Below are 17,412 nucleotides of genomic sequence, written 5' to 3' on the forward strand. Positions count from 1 at the left end.
TATTTCATATATATGATATATGTGAAATTTTATTTCATATAGATGGAGGTATATGAAATTTTATTTCATATAGATGGATGCATACAAAATTTTATTTCATATAGATGGATAGATGCATATATGGATATGTATAAAATTTTATTTCATATATCTGGATATAATATGAAATAAAAATGAAAAAATTGAATTTTTTTCACCCTTTTTGTTAGGCAAGGTGATGAGAAGCTTGGAATTATAGGAATGTGACTAAATCAAACTGATCTGCTTGAAGTAAACCTGCCAATCTGTTTGTATTGGGTGATTTAGACCCTGACGACATGACATTGTAGTCCAGCTTCCAGCCCAGCATTTCAGTGTCTTACAGGAACACAAGGGGAACCAACATTTCTGTTCACATGCCGTGTACTTTGACATTCTAGCCTGGAAAGAAGTAATTCTGGAATACAGTTAGCTATGTACTCATTTGCATAATATTGATAAGTATCATAGACTAGTTCAGATCATAATATATCCCTTATAAAGATTTATTTGGTTAAACTTCTTCAACCCTCGGGTCCTCCTCCAGCTCACCATCCCTTCATAGCACTTGGCATTTGTGATTATTTGTTTAATTTTTTGTCTGCTCCTCTCAGACTGTAAGTTCTGAGTGCTTACATGTTATACTCAGTACCTAAAACAGGAGGTATATAATCAATATTTTTGAATTTGAATATTTGAAGAGTTGAACCATTTGTCTGATCAGCTGTCTCAGATATTATGAATTATGACCTAGCACATGTGTAGATTTGGAATCATCTTATGGAGTGAGCTATGATAATGTCAGCGGACACTGGCTCAGAGCATTATGGTGTGTCAGGCACTGTTGACAATACTTCACAGCTAGGTCCTATTATTGTCACCATTTTACAGATGGGGAAACTGAAGCATAAGGAAGTTAAACTGTCTTTCCAAGGGCAACAGCTAGCAGGAAGCAGAATCAAGATTGGAACCCAGGGTTCCAGGGTTCCAGGGTCCAGGCACTGGACTCCTATGTGCCGAAGGTTACTGAAATCATAGCTGTCACTCATCTTTTCAGGTTGTGAAAAGCAGGATTTAGTATATACACACAGTGGAATATTATCCAGCTGTCAAAAGGAATGAAGTTCTGATACATGCAACAATGTGGATGAACTTTGGAAACATTATGCTGAGTGAAAGAAGCCAGACACAAAAAGTCCTGCATTGTCTGATTCCATTAACATGAAATATCCAAAATAGGTAAACCCAGAGAGACAAAGCAGATTAATGGTTGCCAGGGCCTGGGAGGAGAGGGCAAGGGGGAGTAACTGCTTAATGGGATATGGGATATAGGGTCTTTTTGGGATGATGAAAATGTTTTAGAAATAGAAGTAGTGGCTGTACAACATGGCAAACATACTAATAGCCACTGAATTGTTCACTTTAAAATGGTTAATGTTATAAGTGAATTTCACCTCAATTTTTTTTTTTTTTTTGAGACAGAGCCTGGCTCTGTTGCCCAAGCTGGAATGCAGTGGTGCGTTCTCCATTCACTGCGGCCTCTGCCTCGTGGGTTCAAGAGATTCTCCTGCCTCAGCTTCCTGAGTGGCTGAGATTACAGGTGTCTGCCACCACGCCCGGCTAATTTTTGTATTTTTAGTAGAGACTGGGTTTCACCATGTTGGCCAGGCTGGTCTGGAACTCCTAAGCTCAAATGATCTGCCTGCCTTGGCCTCCCAGAGTGCTGGGATTACAGGCGTGAGGCACCGTGCTTGGCTCACCTTAATTTTTTAAAAAAGGTAGGATTGAATGCTAGGCACTCACCAACTTTCACTGTTCCTCCTTGAGGTTTTTCAACGAACAAGATGGACAGCTGGGAGTTGGCATTCTGCTTGTCTTGTTCCTCCCCAACAGGTGACTCGCCAAGGGACCATTCTGATGAGCAGAAAGGAGGAAAAGGATTATTTCAGAGCCAGGCTCTTCTTAGGCAGTCTTACCTAGATTTGTTGTTCTCACCAATGTTGCAGCTTTTCTTTGTCTAATAAACCTAGATAAATACAACATCATTCTTTCCACTCCCAGCAGCCATCAGTAGAGGGGAACAGATTCCCATTCTTACGGGGGTATCTCTTCCATGACAGGGCAAAGGCACATTCTGTAATTCCTAGAAAAAGTGGAACTTTCCAGGTAAGCTGTTATTCTCTCTTTGTTGACTGCCATAGTTCCTTTGCTTCCCCATCTTGCCTGTCCCCTAACAGGTAAACAGTGGTGGTCAGCATATCGAAGCAGGACTCTTGGTGTTTTTCTAGGTGATGGACTATAAGGCCACATCGATACAACTACATGAAAAAGACTAAAGGGATAGGTCATTTGGAGAGTAAACTGTCTGACAAGGGTCAGAAAGCCACGCCTGGCCTGGTATTTCTAGATTCCTTGCTTTTGAAAGAGAGTTTTATTAGGGTTGTACAGATGTGGCCATAGTTTGACAAGGAAGTAACAGATCATGACCTGTGGTACAAATTGCAAGGATACTAGGATTGTGCTGCAAGGGGAAAAAACAAAACAAAACAGAGAACTGGAAAGAAAAAAAACTGAGGCTTTCCCATGAAGAGAGACAAGCTGGAAATAGAGTTTCTTTTGCATCTTCTCATTTGCACTCTGGTGGTTAGTGTTAATCTGCAGTCAATTCCAATTCTAGGATAGTAGAGAGAACTGTAGATAGTCCCCCCGTCTCTGAGCCGAATGCAGAGTTCAGGTGCAGCCACTTAATAACTGGAAAAAAATGCATAGGTTGCAAACTCTCTGCTTGTTAATGTTTCTTGAAAAGAAGGAAAATGCACATTTAATTATTTTAGTTTTCATGTATCAATCATGCTTGATATTTCTATCTGTAGTAGTAGGCCATCATTTTCACAATGAAGTTAAACATTTTCACAATCATGTGACAATCATAGTCATATGATTACACGTTTTTAAACACCCAAGTTAATGTTAAGGTTTTATGTTGTTTGTGTTTATGATATTAATAGGAACACATTTAGAACATGAGGATAAGTGTTTCTCTTGTTTTGTTCACTTCTATACCTGCAGTGCCTATAGGAGTGGCTGGCCCATAAGAGGCCCATAACAGGATCATATTAGGTCCTCAATACAAATTTGTCGAACGAATGAATGAATGAATGACTTCACAGAACAGGAGCTACAGCTGATAGGATGCATTTGAAAGTGTTTTATCGTCTGTATGTAAAGTTCTATAAAAATGTGAATTATTATCTAACTTTAGCACATCCCCAAAATGAAGATTGATCTCTGTGTATTTGCTAAATATTAAATGTGATAGAACAAATCTGTGGCATATGTGGCTAGATCCTTGAACGTGTGTGTATCATGCAAAATTAATTGTTTCTCAATACATTAGTTTTCTTGTAAGAGGAAACATAATGAAAGATTGCTGTAAAAACTACAATCTGAATAAGACAAGGATTAGAATCAATACAGCTTCAAGGAATGAGCTCATTAGTGATTGTATTAGGATGAGGTCAGGATGCCTTGTCTGGGCTTGTGCTCACCTGAATCTTTTCTCTCCAGGGCCCGACTACCCAAACCTGAAAGGAAAGTGTGATTTGGGTGATGCAGAGGGATGGAAAGGCGATGAAAATGGTGTGCTGACTTCAACCTTCTTAGGCTCTGCTAAACCCTGTCTCCTCTGGTGATAGGAAGGAAAAAAAACCCTACAAGTTGGCTTGGATAGAAAATCAGTAGAGCTCCAAGTATGAAAGCATCTATAAAAGTGTATGTCTTATTTTAAAATGATAGAAACATTTAAAAATCCCAGCTGGGTGCGGTGGTTCACGCCTGTAATCCCAGCACTTTGGGGGGCCAAAGTGGGTGGATCACTTGAGGTCAGGTGTTCGAGACCAGTCTGGCCAACATGGTGAAACCCTGTCTCTTCTAAAAATATAAAAATTAGCCCGGCTTGTTGGTGCACGCCTGTAATCTCAACTACTCAGGAGGCTAAGGTACGAGAATCACTCGAACCTGGGAGGCACAGGTTGCAGTGAGCTGAGATCGCACCACTGCACTCCAGCCTGAGCAATAGAGGGAGACTCAGTCTTAAAAAAAGAAAGGAAAGAAAGATTTAAAAATCCAAATATCTAAGTTTAAAGAACAGGGGAAAAACGTGGATATACAGTGAGAAATAGAAGACAGATATGTTGACCCCTAACATTTATACCCAAGATTTACCAATCTTTTTTATTTCTCAAAGAATGCCTCTTTCTAAGAAGTTTCTCATGTAAAACAAAAAATTGTCATTAAAGCCAACATTTCCTTCTTGGTGCCATCACAGGTGAAACCTGTTGCCCCTGCTCTGTGCACTGGCTCAGCAAGGAGGCTCACTGCCTTTTCTTTTCCTCTACTGTCAATGAAGAATACATTTAAAAGCAGGGAAAATGGTAGAAATTATCCTAACCTGGAGGCAAGGCGCTAGGCGGGGAGACTTCCTCTTCATCTGAAACAAGAAATAGGAGTAAAAAGTCAAGGAGAAAAGGACTTCATCCCAAGTAACCTGAGAAAAGAGAAATCTGAAAAAGAAGATGACAAACCACACAATACACTTTCAACTGCTGAACAAGCCTTAGAAAACTTGGTACCTGCAAAGTGAAACCTGAGTATTGCTGGCAAAGAAAGAAAAAATAATAAATAAAAAGTTGATAGAGCAGGGTAATCCAAATGGAAGCGCGCAGATTTAAAAATGGAACACTGCAAGTGTTTTATGTGACTGTAGGTTAGGAAAAAATGAATGCTAAAAATCAAACCTTGATGAAATCAATAATGGAAGTGGTTTTCAAGTCCTGATTTTGTAGCTAAAGTGAATGGCAGACATTATTCATACATCACATTCGTTTGGACACAGACATAAAAGTCTATATATGTACTATCTGAGAACTCATTTCCACCCAGAAAACCTCCTGATTAATTGCTCTTCGGTATTTAAGAAACAAAAGTCAAGATAAATTAATATAAATATAAACTTTATAAGCATTTTTTCCAACATTATATTGGTATTGAACAGTGCTGTGTAATTTCTTAATATTTACCCATACGTATTTGTGAAATTCAAAATATGTCTTTTCATGTTTATGTGCAGAATATTTCCCTTTTTAAAAACATCTGAACTTCAAAGTTCACATTTTATGTATTTATTTTGGATAAACAAGTTTATATGTAAATTCAGTCAGCATACCTAGTTGACTTAAAAACTTCAGTAGAAGGATACATTTTAAAACCACTTGGAAGACCATCTCTATAAAAGTGATTTTCCCAGGACAGTAACCAGACGCAGCCTAACCCAACACCATCTTAATTGGCAGAGGTTCAGTGGGCTGGAGCTTTGTACTTTTTGCTTTTTATAATACAAATGCTATGAGAAAAAGAACGTCAGTATTGTTTCCTGTTAGCAGAGGAGGAAAGCTCAACCTAGTTAGGAGACCAACCACAACAAAATGAAAAGCTGCACTAACTAATGAAGAATATTAGTAACACATGATGCTGGCATGAACAACTTGCATTTTATTCTAGAGCCCTTATAAATAGGATCTCCCCAGTTAGTGTTTATATTATCAGCCAGAGGGTTAGTTATCGTGTGGTAGAATGAGGACTTATGCAAGGTATAAATGCGCATAGCATTCACCACTATGAAAACAAGTACAGTCCAGTTAGAATAGAACCAACTGGACTCTACACACACCTTAATGATAAGATTCCCCATCACTTGCGAATGTAAAACATTTAATTTAAAAATGTTAACATTCCAATATATAAAACAGCTACTATGAATGCACCTGGTATATTCTATAGCTGCCAGGTTTGTTTGTTTTTTTTTTTAAGGAAACTATAAGTTACAGTGTGGTTAAGACATTTATTTTCATCTTTGAAAAAGCCCACATTCTATCACAGTGATGTATGGTCAGACTTAACAGCCCCAGTTGTTAAACACCTGGATCAAGTCATAACCAGTTTTATTGCAAAGGACCCTGTACACATTTGTCAATTCTAGTACCTTCCTAGTTACCCAGCAAGTCACTAACATACAGAAACATTCATCACGAGAAGCAAGAAATACTACCCATCCCTTCTGCATTAAAGCAACTTGTTACTTGTGAGCTACAGTGCTCACATCACGGAGGTCTGTGAACAGTCAAAGTTCACATTTTACATCCTTAAAGAGGCATTTGGTGTCATCTGGACCTCTGCTGTGCTCTTTCCAAAGCATACACTAGTGCTTTTATGAATAATAAAATCTTCGTACTTAAAATACTAGAATATTTGTGAATTTACGGCCTGGGCAACGTAACAAGACTATCTCTGGAAAAAAAAAAAAAATTAATTAATTAGCCAGGCTTGCATATTATTTGCATGCTGAGAGCTTGGTGGTGTGTGCCTGTAGTCTCAACCACTTGAGAGGTTGAGGCTGGAGGGTTACTTGAGTCCAGGAATTGAAAGCTGTAGTGAGCCATGATCATGCCACTGTACTCTAGCCTGGATGACACAGCAAGACCCTGACTCTAAAAACAAAAACAAAAACAAACTAGAATAATTGTAGATTTCAAAATGTAAATGTATATGACTGTATAAAACAGGATACAGGAAACACATGCACAGGAATGTTAATTAAAAAGTGCTTTAAAAAATTCCTGACAAAAAGACATAAAATAGTATGTTTTTATATAATCTATTAGAATATTTACTACAAGTATTACCTGCTGGCCTGAAATTTCTTTTCCCAAACTGTCAAACAGGGATATGTGTTATTACTTTTTATTAAAATAACTAATGCATTTATAATATATTAATATAATATATTAATATCATTACTTCAGAATCCAAGAGGTGATTCACTGGGTCATGTGGGATTTGAGATTCTTAACACAAAGCTCTCTGTGGTCAAAGAAGCTTGAAAAATGCTAGGCTGGAGTTAAATGCTTGTATTTTATTGTTTTGTGTTTGTGTGTTTGCTGCAGGACATCTCAAAGCTCTCAGTGTGCAAATAATGTGTACTGGAAATGGGGGTGACAAGAAATGATATAGTCGTTAGCACCTCCCAAACTTAGTTCACTTTGAATTTTTTTCTCCTGAACTAATATGCATGCATTCACATTCCACAAAATTGCGCATTTGCCCGGTATAGGGATTTCTGAGCTATTAGGAGAATTCTGTGTTTCAGAAGACTGTGAAATAATTAAAATTTTACATTATCAAAAATAAAATAACTTGTAATTTTCCCATAATATTACTTGCCATAGATTTAATTCAGTATTCAGTACTTTATTCTTGTCACCTAGTCAAAGACTTATTTACTGAAATATATAAGATTGTTAATTTAAAGTCCTGTAAAAATGAACAGAAATGAAGTTAAAATTCAATCAAATCCTAGAAAGGAGCTTTCTTTGTTAAATGTAAACTAGAAGCTTGAACCAATTTGATTCAAATGAACACTTTATAAAGGTTTTGTGATGGTTTACTTTTTGTTTGTGCACAGAGCATAATGAAACATTGAGTTAATGATCTAGAACACAAAATGATTGAGAAGAGTGTTCACTTACTTTCATGAAACTAAAATGAAGAAAAATAATCTTGTCTTTAAAAAATTGATTGATACATAATGATATTTGCACATATTTACAGGGTACATGTGATGGTTTGTTACATGCATAGAGTATGTAATGATGGCAGTCCGGGTTTTTTTGTTTGTTGTTTGAGACAGAGTCTCACTCTATCACCTAGGCTGGAGTGCAGTGGTACAATCTTGGCTCACTGCAACCTCTACCTCCAAGGTTCAAGCAATTCTCGTGCCTGAACCTCCTGAGTAGCTGAGACTACAGACATCTGCCACCACACCCAGCTAATTTTTGTATTTTTAGTAGAGACAGGGTTTCGCCATATTGGCCAGCTGGTCTCGAACTCCTGGGCTCAAGCAATCCTCCTGCCTCGGCCTCCCGAAGTGCTGGGATTACAGGAATGAGGAGGCACCACGCCTGGCCAGCAATCTGTTTTTTAAGCAAAAATTTGGTAGGTGAGTAGTTTCAACGTCTACTAAATGTTAAGACTATTTGGAGGACATGCACAATTGTTTTAGACTATGAAGGAACACATATTAATGCAATGCTTCAGAGTATCATGAAATAGTCTTCCTCTAGATTACCCAACAGTAATTTCAAACAGCAATTACTTCTCAATTGGCAATCTTTGATTCATTGCACATAAATTTTCAAATTTACAAAAGTGCTAGAAAACATAATCAACATGAGCAAAGTTGACTGTTTCCTTTCTTTTATTTTTATTTATTAATTAATTTTCGTTTTAGATGAAGTCTCACTCTGTTGCCCAGGCTGGAGTGCAGTGGCGCCATCTCAGCTCATGGCAACCTCTGCCTCCCAGGTTCAAGCAATTCTCCTGCCTCAGCCTCCCAAGTAGCTGGAAATTCAGGTGCTTGTTACTACGCCTGGCTAATTTTTGTATTTTTAATAGAGATGGGGTTTCACCATGTTGGCCAGACTGGTCTCAAACTCCTGAGCTCAAGTGATCCTCCTGCCTTGGCCTCCCAGATTGCTGGGGTAACAGGCATGAGCCACCTTGCCCAGCCAGTTTCCTTTCTTTTAAAAGTTGTTTCAGTCCTGGCACTTTTTTTAGATTGGGAAATGTAGTTAAGATATTGGGATTCTGACTTTAAATTCTAAAAAAAAAATTGCCTGGATTGATTTGGTTGAGTTCAATGATACTGAAATGTTTAATGGTTCTTATTTGTCATAGAAACCAGATTCTATTGCTACGAGGTAGATTGAATATCCAAACCTTTCTGGTTGTGTCCAGTTCAACAATACATATATGAATGACGTAGCATCTTACAAACAACATTTTCAAACAAACCAAAAAATATATGTGTCATATTTCCTATCTAAAAGTGGTGATGATGAATACATAAACATCAAGTTTTAGCTTGTTGGAATATGACATACAGGGAAACCACACACTCAGCGTAGCAGGGCTATCTTCCCCTAGCTGCATAGAAGGGCAGTTTACCAAAGTGGAATTTTATTCATCTGTAAGTCATGGGAAAATAGCATTTGTAAGACCATAAAAATGATTCTTTAAACAACCGAAGTTCCCAGAGAAGAACTTCTAGAAAGTAGGGAAAGAACCCAGTCTTATATTACAAGCCTGGGATTTTAGGGAGTACACATAAATACTTCGTAATGTGAGTGAGAGACTCGTAACTGAATAAAAAGCTCCAGAGATAGTAGAATGTATACATTCTTCTAGTTATCCAAACTCTCTGGAGCATAAAGTAACTCCTACCTATGGTTGATTTTAAATTGCCTTTTAAAATTATTTAAGCAATATACACTTGAGACAATTGTTGAGATTTAAGAATAAAGACCAAAAGCTTATAAAATTGTGACTTGTAAACAAACAGTGACATACTGATACAATACCTTGTTTGATTGAGACAAATTCATGAATTCCTCAAGCAGAGCAATCAGTTGTGGTACATACTGGTGTTTGTGACCAAAATAACAACAGCAATAAAATATGGGAGACAATAACAATAGCTAATGTTAATTCATCATGTTTTGAGGCATTAAGTTAATTTATTGCATTTTCTTAATGAGACGATACATGCCTTCACACTTTGGTGCTTATAAAACCATGATTTATCCTACAATACATATGTACATTTAATGATTTTTTTCTTCCCAGAATCTATTAAATCAATCTTGCCTAATAGTGGCTGTGTCTTTGAATTGAAAAGTGTGGTGACATCAATTTTTAACAAAGTTCATTACAAAGAAGTAATGTAATTAGAATACATAGATCAAGCATGGAGAAATTTTAATAGATGGTTGATTGACACCTAAAGGTAAATTGTACAAAAATATTTTAGCATGCTAGTAAAAAGCGCCAGGGTAATGTTATTGCAGATGTAAAAGAACCTAAATTTTTTTTAAAAATCTTTTTAAAATTTAAAACAAAATCACATAATTTAGGAGAAAGTGTGTTGGAACTTCTGCTGATTCACTTCCTCATCTGTCAGTCACCTTCATAAAAAAGAAAGACTTCATCTCAGGTTATGTGAGATATTTAATACACACAGGGTTCATTCACGATAGTTTATGTGGTGAATGCCTGGGAAAAGAAAATAAGTTTTTATTTCCCTTTTAGCAATTACCAAAAACAGTAATAAAAAAAGGAAGTAACTTCACCAATTGAAAAGATACAGACTCTAAGCTAATAAGATGTAAAAATAAAATATCAGCACTTAGGCATGGAAATGAGTACTGGTCTTCAAAGTGGTCTCTGATTCTAATGCTGCTGTCACTTTTTGAACCAGCCACAGAACCATTTTCAGAGCTTTCCACAGGGCCAGCTGTTGAGGCACAGCAGAAACCTACTCCGATTACCCTATGTTCAGACATAGGATGTTGGATCTTAGTTGACGAAAAAAAAGTATGATCCCACTTGATCACCCACATTATTCTCTACACATGGCCCTCTGTAACTCTTGTCTGCTTCCAAAAGTGAAATCCACCTTCCTCTGTTGATGGTTGTTCTTCCCCATAAAGTGTAACTTGGCTCCAGGAGGGCAGGACCCAGTGCCCAGATCTGTGCCTGGCATGTAGCCAACACTCAGCAAATCTTGCTGAATAAATATGTGCTAGAATAAAAGGCAGATCTTTGGCCCTACTGAGCATACAGAAAAGAATCTATACTTAGCGTTCCATTGACTTGCTACCTATTATTATTATGAAAGAATTCTAAGCCAGGACAGCATTATTTTTATAAGGGCAATCCCTCCTGGTATGATTCCTCTGAAGGAGATTTGCCCATCTAATTTCTGCTATTGCTGTTTGGTTAAACATATTTCTTTATTGTCATCTCTCTTGTTTCAATTCCAGGATACTTTGCCCAGGTCCCAGGACAAAGTGGTCAGTATTAAGGAACAGGATAGCTGGATGGATAGCCAGATGCAAACAAGCAAGCAAGCAAACAAACAATAATAAAACCCCGTGCTGGGAAATTGGCTGCTTTCCAGACAGAGACTTTTAGCAAATCTGAAAAAGTTGGCAAATCTAACCACAAACACTGCTTCTAAGATTAATATCAGAATCAACTCTCTGTGGCTTCAAAAAGTATTTTCAGAACATTTCTGAGCTGTTGCAGAATGATTCAATCAATCTGGAAATGATGTTAAGGCTGCATTGCTATGATTAATAATCTTAATAGTGACAGATTTGGAGCAATTAATTGAATATCTGTCAACTAATTAAAGACCAGTTAAAATGCTGAAAATGTACCAAAATCCAGGCATGACCATTTTTAGTAGCTTTAGGCAAGTTGGTCTTACAGAGAAAATCATCCATCTGTTCTGCAGTAGTGCCTCATTCTAACCCTCAGTGACTAAGAACGTACATGGGATGCTCATCCTCCTACCCAGCACTCATGGTGAACGGAAATAAAAATCTATCCAGATTACCACTGAATGGTCAGCAGCTAAGCCAGCATGGAAATTCAACTGCTCATTCATTTTGCAAGTATTTATTAGATGATTGCTCTGTACAGCTCTCTGCCAGATGCTGGATGGAATAAGATGAGGGGCCCAATGTCAAAAAGCTTACAGCCTGTTAGGAAAAGGAGTCAACCATTAATGCGTGATTACATGGAGACAAGAGTGAAAGATGGAGGCAGTAGGTCCAAGAGAAATCAGGAGAAAGAAGGGGAGATAAAAGTGAGCCAGGATGGTCAGGGGAAAGCTGTACAAAGGAGTGAAACCTGAGTTGGATAGTTAAAAAAAAAAAAAAAAAAAATTAGATAGACTGACAGTTGGAGGACGGAGGGAGAGCAGGAGAGTTCTAGCTCATGCTGGAGAAAAGGTAGGTTGCACCCATCAATCCTGTTTATGCCCGTGCAGGACTCTTTTCTCAACTGGGGATATACATGTAGCAGTAATTATTGTGTCTACTTTTTGGTTAAGTATTTTGTCTGTGCTTGATGAAAGTGGGTAATAGTTGAAGAGGACTGTATATTTATAATGAACTTCCATCCACTTACCTTCTTTATTTAGGGATGTCACTTTCTATCCTAAATTGATTTGCTTCCTAGGCATGTAAGGCAAATACATATATATACATGTATTTGCCATTATATATGTATACACACACACACACACGGCAGTTTTTGTACCTGGGCGTGCAACTGCAGGTGGTCATGGTTTTGCTTATCTTCTGCAAATGTCAGAAAAATGCTACTAATTTCAAAATGCCCTAGTCATCTAGCCTTGCTCTTTCATCATGCTGTGTTCTCCATAAATAAGAGTCTTTTGTTGGTTGGTTGGTTGGTTGAATTTAAGGAAAGGCATTTTCTCATTTAAGCATACAAGTATAATATGGTGACTTTTCAAATTAAGGGTCAGGCACAGGCTTTGTTTAAACTTTGACAGCTTGCCCTCTGGGATTACATCATCTGCTCTGTTGGTTGAGCCTTGCAGCCTGGCCCAAACACCTTTCCAAATTTGGAAACAGAGGTGTTTGCCCATTGGCCTTGTAGAGAATAATGTTACAATAATTTCGGCCAGTATGTCCAAACCTCCTTGAAACCATCCCATGGAAGGAGTTCTAGGAGTTTGCACTGTCTGCATTCCATAAGCAAATAACCTTCAAACTGTGGCCCACGTGGCCAGGATTAGTATTCATGTTACTCTCCATGGGAGCCACTGAAGGTCAAGGACAAAGTCAGTATACTAACATTATGCATTCATTATGAGAGCATAAGTTCAAGTTAGCTGAAGAAAAGTAATCCAATGTACTGAAAGAAAGAAAAAAGTATTTTACTAATGTATAGGAGACAAGAATATCATAGAAATTAGATAATGAAAGATGACACATCGAGACCAAAGCGATACCTAACAAGCTTTTGAGCCGTGTCCAGGAAAAAGAGAAACTTCATGTTGCAGTCAGGAAACAATTATTTCAAAATTTAAACTTTGTTATTCATTATGCAAATAAAAGGTTCACTTTTTAAAATGACAATACAAACATATAAAGCAAAACTGTCTAATCCACCTTCATGAAAACTTCCCTCTATGAAAGGCTAATGTTCCTTAGCTTAAGACAGATGAAAATCATTTCCTCCATGGTGAGACAAAGGAATTAGTATTTCATGGAGTAACTGAAGTATATGATTAAGATTGTTTTGTAAAACGAGAGTATCTCCATATAAAGTAAAAATAGGGTAATATTACAGGAGCTAGTTTTCTCAAACTGCCCTCCTGAAAAATAATCTCTGTACAGTTTCCAGTTCAAGAAGGAGCAACGTGTTTGCTTAATGTTATATTGTGAATCTGTAGAAATAATTATATAAATCTACATGAATCCATAGTCAGTGTCACAAAGTGAGATGCTAGCCTTCAAAATTACTAGTGGAACCTGGAACAGTTCACACAATAACACGAAAACATTTAATTTTTTCAAAAAAATCTGGGTAATTCAGATCATTTTCTCAATTGATATAATCCTAAGAAGACCAAACACCTCTTTTCCTTAGCATGCACATTGAAACTTGGAAACTACCAATTAATTGGCTGGCATCTCAACAAATGCTTGTGGTATTTTTATCATTGTTGTTTTTCTTTTAGAAATACATGTAATAGAAACTTAACAACACACCATTTGTCATTATACTGACTGGGTCTTGCAGATAAGATGCAAAGGCAGAACACTAAACCACATTGATGAAAGATAATGCAGAGAAGTTCTATGGGGCCACCATGACAATCATTACTGACCTCCTTCTGCTTCTAATTTTGTGGACTTCAGCCTCACTCTCCCTCCCTCCAACTCACCTTTTGCTGGTGTAGTTCCGGCCTCCTTCTCTTTACTTGGTTCTGTGTAGAAAGTACAAGCATATTTTTTAAAGTATCTTTAAGCATTTTATTGTGTGATGAGCAACGGGGTGGAGAGGGGGAGGAAAGAAATAAATGACAACAGAACAAGTCATAAATGATACTGAATACTCGTGCTGTACATGAATCATGAATTTAGAAGTTGTAATTTAGAGCCACACTAAACTTTTCGTGAAAAGCAATTAATCTGATCATTTTTGGAAAAGTACACATAAGAACACTCAATACAGATTTTGTTAAAATGCACTCAACTATACTTGGATCATGTTATATAACATGCTGGAGTAGAATTGGGCAAAAAAAACTGTGAGCCACTTTATTTTAGACCTCAACAAGGGACTGACTTTTTAAAGAAAAATCAGTTTGCCCCATGTAATTATTCCAAGAGTTTGGACTTACAGATTTTATAGTAAAGTACAAAATATCTAATTGTCTTACTGACCTCTTTCTGCTTCTAATTTTGTTGACTTCAGCCTCACTCTCCCTCCCTCCAACTCACCTTTTGCTGGTGTAGTTCCGGCGTCCTTCTCTTTACTTGGTTCTGTGTAGAAAGTACAAGCATATTTTTTAAAGTATCTTTAAGCATTTTATTGTGTGATGAGCAACGGGGTGGAGAGGGGGAGGGAAGAAATAAATGACAACAGAACAGGTCATAAATGATACCGAATACTCGTGCTGTACATGAATTATGAATTTAGAAGTTATAATTTAGAGCCACACTAAACTTTTCGTGAAAAGCAATTAATCTGATCAATTTTGAAAAAGTACACATAAGAACACTCAATACAGATTTTGTTAAAATGCACTCAACTATACTTGGATCATGTTATATAACATGCTGGAGTAGAATTGGGCAAAAAAAAAATGTGAGCCACTTTATTTTAGACCTCAACAAGGGACTGACTTTTTAAAGAAAAGTCAGTTTGCCCCATGTAATTATTCCAAGAGTTTGGACTTACAGATTTTATAATAAAGTACAAAATATCTAATTGTCTTACTGACCTCTTTCTGCTTCTAATTTTGTTGACTTCAGCCTCATTCTCCCTCCCTCCAACTCACCTTTTGCTGGTGTAGTTCCGGCCTCCTTCTCTTTACTTGGTTCTGTGTAGAAAGTACAAGCATATTTTTTAAAGTATCTTTAAGCATTTTATTGTGTGATGAGCAATGGGGTGGAGAGGGGGAGGGAAGAAATAAATGACAACAGAACAGGTCATAAATGATACCGAATACTCGTGCTGTACATGAATTATGAATTTAGAAGTTATAATTTAGAGCCACACTAAACTTTTCGTGAAAGGCAATTAATCTGATCAATTTTGAAAAAGTACACATAAGAACACTCAATACAGATTTTGTTAAAATGCACTCAACTATACTTGGATCATGTTATATAACATGCTGGAGTAGAATTGGGCAAAAACAAAAATGTGAGCCACTTAATTTTAGACCTCAACAAGGGACTGACTTTTTAAAGAAAAGTCAGTTTGCCCCATGTAATGATTCCAAGAGTTTGGACTTCTAGATTTTATAGTAAAGTACAAAATGTGTAATTGTGTGCAGTGTATGTTAATTCAAGGAAAATGTTTCAGTGTCCATGTGAATCTTCTGGATTGGGTTTAGTGGCAATAAATGCAAAACAAGAGCGGTAACATCAGATTCTATCAGTTGAGACCATCTAGTTTGCATTTCTCTGTGTTTGGAATCATATTAGTTTAGACCTGCAAATGATATCTGACTTATGGTATATGTAAAAAAAGAATTGTTTCAAGAATGGATTCTCTTTTTTTGGACTGATGAATAGAGATTCAAATCTCAGTTAACTAAGAAGGACAATTTTAGCAGAATTTGGGAGGAGACATTTGAGCAAGAGGAAGTCAATGTTGTGCAATGAATATGAAATATGGCATGCAAAGGAAATGATAGGGCCTCAGTGGCAGTAACTAATATGAAAAACAGAAGGGAAAGGTTTGTTTGTAATGGTCAGTAGGTTCTTAGTGTACCAATGTTGATCAAAGTAAATTTGTTATGGGCAAGAAGAAAACATACTAAGGAAGAGGAAGATCCTAAGAAAAATGTCACACATCTATACTAGTTTCAAGATCAAGATCTAAAGAAAATAAATCTGAGCTTGCCCCTGTTTGAACTCATATGACACTGAGCCAGTTTTGTTCATTTTGACACATTGTAATACTTCTCTATACCGTTTAGGGTTTAGTGTGTGAATCTAGTATTTTTAGCTGGACAAAGGGCCTCTTGTGAGTAGCTAGTTTTCTTAAACTGCCCTCCTGAAAAACAATCTCTGCTTGAGCCCAGGAGTTTGAGGCTGCGGTGAGCTGTGATGGTGCCACTGCACTCCAGCTTGGATAACAGAGCAAGACGCTGTCTCAAGAAAGAGAAAGAAAAGAAAAAAGAAAACAAAGAAAAGAGTAATACGATCTCCAGGGAGGAAGAGGAAGAGCTTTATAATTGCCTCATAAGTTTTTGTGTGAAAAGATGATTAGAAACTGAGACCTTCTCCAACTCCTGCTTTCACCTAAGCTGGACCAGGTCTACAGTCACCTGCTGGCTTCATAACACGTTGTCAGTTTAAGCAACCCAAAAGTAATCACATACTGCTTGGTGGGGGTGGGGGGTTCTTATAATATTGCCTAATGTTTTAATGTTTTAGTTGCATTTTATATAATTGTTCTCCAGGCTGTATTCTATTTTCTACCTGGCTGCAAACAAACTGAATACAGGGAGATGTGTTCTATGTAGAGTTCCCCACTACATCTGGCACAATATGCTTGCACCTAGCTATTAATACGTATATGGTAGGTATGTCTGAATCCCTCTGAAGGGTTAGGTCAGAGTTGTGCACAAGGTAAATACCTAGTGAATAATTATTGAATGGATGCCAGTTTATCACCCTTTTCAAGGAGGAAGAGGGATGAGAAAGGCTACTTTGGAGTCTTTATAGGACAATGCACGTGATTTTGGTTGCTTCCATCTTGGGGCTGTTTGGCTGATAAATGGCTCTGAAGAGCCATGTTGGGAATTTAAGCCATGTTGAGCTTTCAATCTTTCGAGCTTTCAATCTTTCAATCCTCTTCTCTTCTTTAGGTGTATGTGGACCTAAAAACAAGCTTCACATATTGCATGCCATTGAGGACTGCCCTACCTGCCAAGGGTCTCACTGGATCCTTGTGCTTGTTTCCTACTGCCAGCTGGTGGACAATATGGTACTAAGAACTCAAGAAGTTGGTCCTCACGTTGAACCTCAGAGGCCACCAAACCTTTCTGGAAAGTCCCTAGGGAGTTTCTGCAGGTGCTCAATGGTGACATATGTCAAGTTGAGAAGGGACAGCTGATCTTCCAGGGTAGAGATGAATCCACTCCCCACTCTCATGAAGAAGATGTGGGTTTGTTTGACCTTCACTATATAGGAAAAAGCCTCACAAATCCTTCAACCCCTTGAA

General features: G+C 37.4%; 1 protein-coding gene across 7 annotated transcripts in view; it reads right to left on the bottom strand.

Moving 5' to 3' along the window:
- LOC105493834 (myosin binding protein C1) overlaps positions 1-17,412 on the bottom strand; it is a 99,910-nt gene that overhangs the window by 62,515 nt on the left and 19,983 nt on the right. For 4 of the 7 annotated variants that reach the window (XM_071071242.1, XM_071071246.1, XM_071071243.1 and 1 more), the window contains exons 3-8: positions 15,014-15,055; positions 14,454-14,495; positions 13,895-13,936; positions 4,469-4,507; positions 3,567-3,602; positions 1,822-1,932 (exon numbers count right to left, since the gene is read on the bottom strand). In XM_071071242.1, coding sequence (XP_070927343.1) covers positions 1,822-1,932; positions 3,567-3,602; positions 4,469-4,507; positions 13,895-13,936; positions 14,454-14,495; positions 15,014-15,055 — 312 coding nt within the window. The remainder of the gene's footprint in view (positions 1-1,821; positions 1,933-3,566; positions 3,603-4,468; positions 4,508-13,894; positions 13,937-14,453; positions 14,496-15,013; positions 15,056-17,412) is intronic. The other 3 variants (XM_071071244.1, XM_071071245.1, XM_071071247.1) reach the window with 3 other exon arrangements.

This window comes from Macaca nemestrina, chromosome 10 (assembly GCF_043159975.1).
Source record: "Macaca nemestrina isolate mMacNem1 chromosome 10, mMacNem.hap1, whole genome shotgun sequence".
Lineage (NCBI taxonomy): Eukaryota > Metazoa > Chordata > Mammalia > Primates > Cercopithecidae > Macaca > Macaca nemestrina.